At 76.5% G+C, this 761-nt stretch overlaps 1 protein-coding gene across 1 annotated transcript in view; it reads right to left on the bottom strand.

Annotated features, from left to right (window-relative positions):
• ANKMY1 (ankyrin repeat and MYND domain containing 1) overlaps positions 1-761 on the bottom strand; it is a 79520-nt gene that overhangs the window by 64904 nt on the left and 13855 nt on the right. Inside the window, exons 9-10 of the mRNA XM_012734780.1 lie at positions 508-639; positions 26-139 (exon numbers count right to left, since the gene is read on the bottom strand). Of these exons, the coding sequence (XP_012590234.1) occupies positions 26-139; positions 508-639 (246 nt within the window). The remainder of the gene's footprint in view (positions 1-25; positions 140-507; positions 640-761) is intronic.

Raw genomic sequence — 761 nt, 5'->3', positions numbered from 1 at the left:
CCCTGTGGGAGCCGCGAGGCTGCACCTGGAAGAACCTGAGGTAGCCGTAGTCCACAGCGGTGCCCACGGCCGCCTTGTCCCCCTGCACGAGCGTCACGGGCTGCAGGATGTCGGCCCCGTGGCTGATGAGCCGGTCGATCTGCGGGGACAGCGGCGGGGGGCTGGCCAGGGCACCAGGGTCCCTGCCGCCCAGCGAGGGGCACCGGGGGCCGCGGGGCTCTCTGCTCCCGGAGACGGGCGGGCAGCGGGCAGGGCGGAGCGGGAGGGGCCCCTCCCGGCCCTCTCCCCTCGGGCAGCTGGGGCACCACCGTCCGAGAGGGCCACGGGAGGCGGCGGCCGGCCCAGGCGGCGCTGCCCCGAGAGGGCCCGGTGCTGCGCAGTGAGGACGGGCAGCCGCCCCCGGTGCCGCCTGACCTCTCTGCAGAGGCCAGAGCAGTCGCGGTCACCCCGCAGCTGAAGCCAGCTGCAGCCGCGGCCACCCAGGCGGCCACCGGCCCCGCGCCTCACCAGGGCCAGCCTGCGGTCCAGGCTCCGCTGGTGCTCGAAGTTGATGTCGCAGGCGACACACAGCGCGGAGCCCAGGCCTCGCGCCAGGGGCAGGTTGGGGTCGGCGCCCTGGGCCAGCAGCTCCTTCACGACCTGCACAGGCGGGCGGTCAGCGTGGGCCCCGCGCCTGGACGCCCCAGGATGCTCCCGGCACCTGCAACCTGCAGCTAGTGACCCCCTGTGGGAGAGGGCGGCGGAGGGCCGGGCCGGGGGCG

This window comes from Condylura cristata, unplaced genomic scaffold, assembly GCF_000260355.1.
Source record: "Condylura cristata isolate star-nosed mole 26May11 unplaced genomic scaffold, ConCri1.0 scaffold00069, whole genome shotgun sequence".
Taxonomy (NCBI): domain Eukaryota; kingdom Metazoa; phylum Chordata; class Mammalia; order Eulipotyphla; family Talpidae; genus Condylura; species Condylura cristata.
Note: the sequence above shows the minus strand (reverse complement) of the source record. Positions and strands in the feature narration are given on the sequence as shown.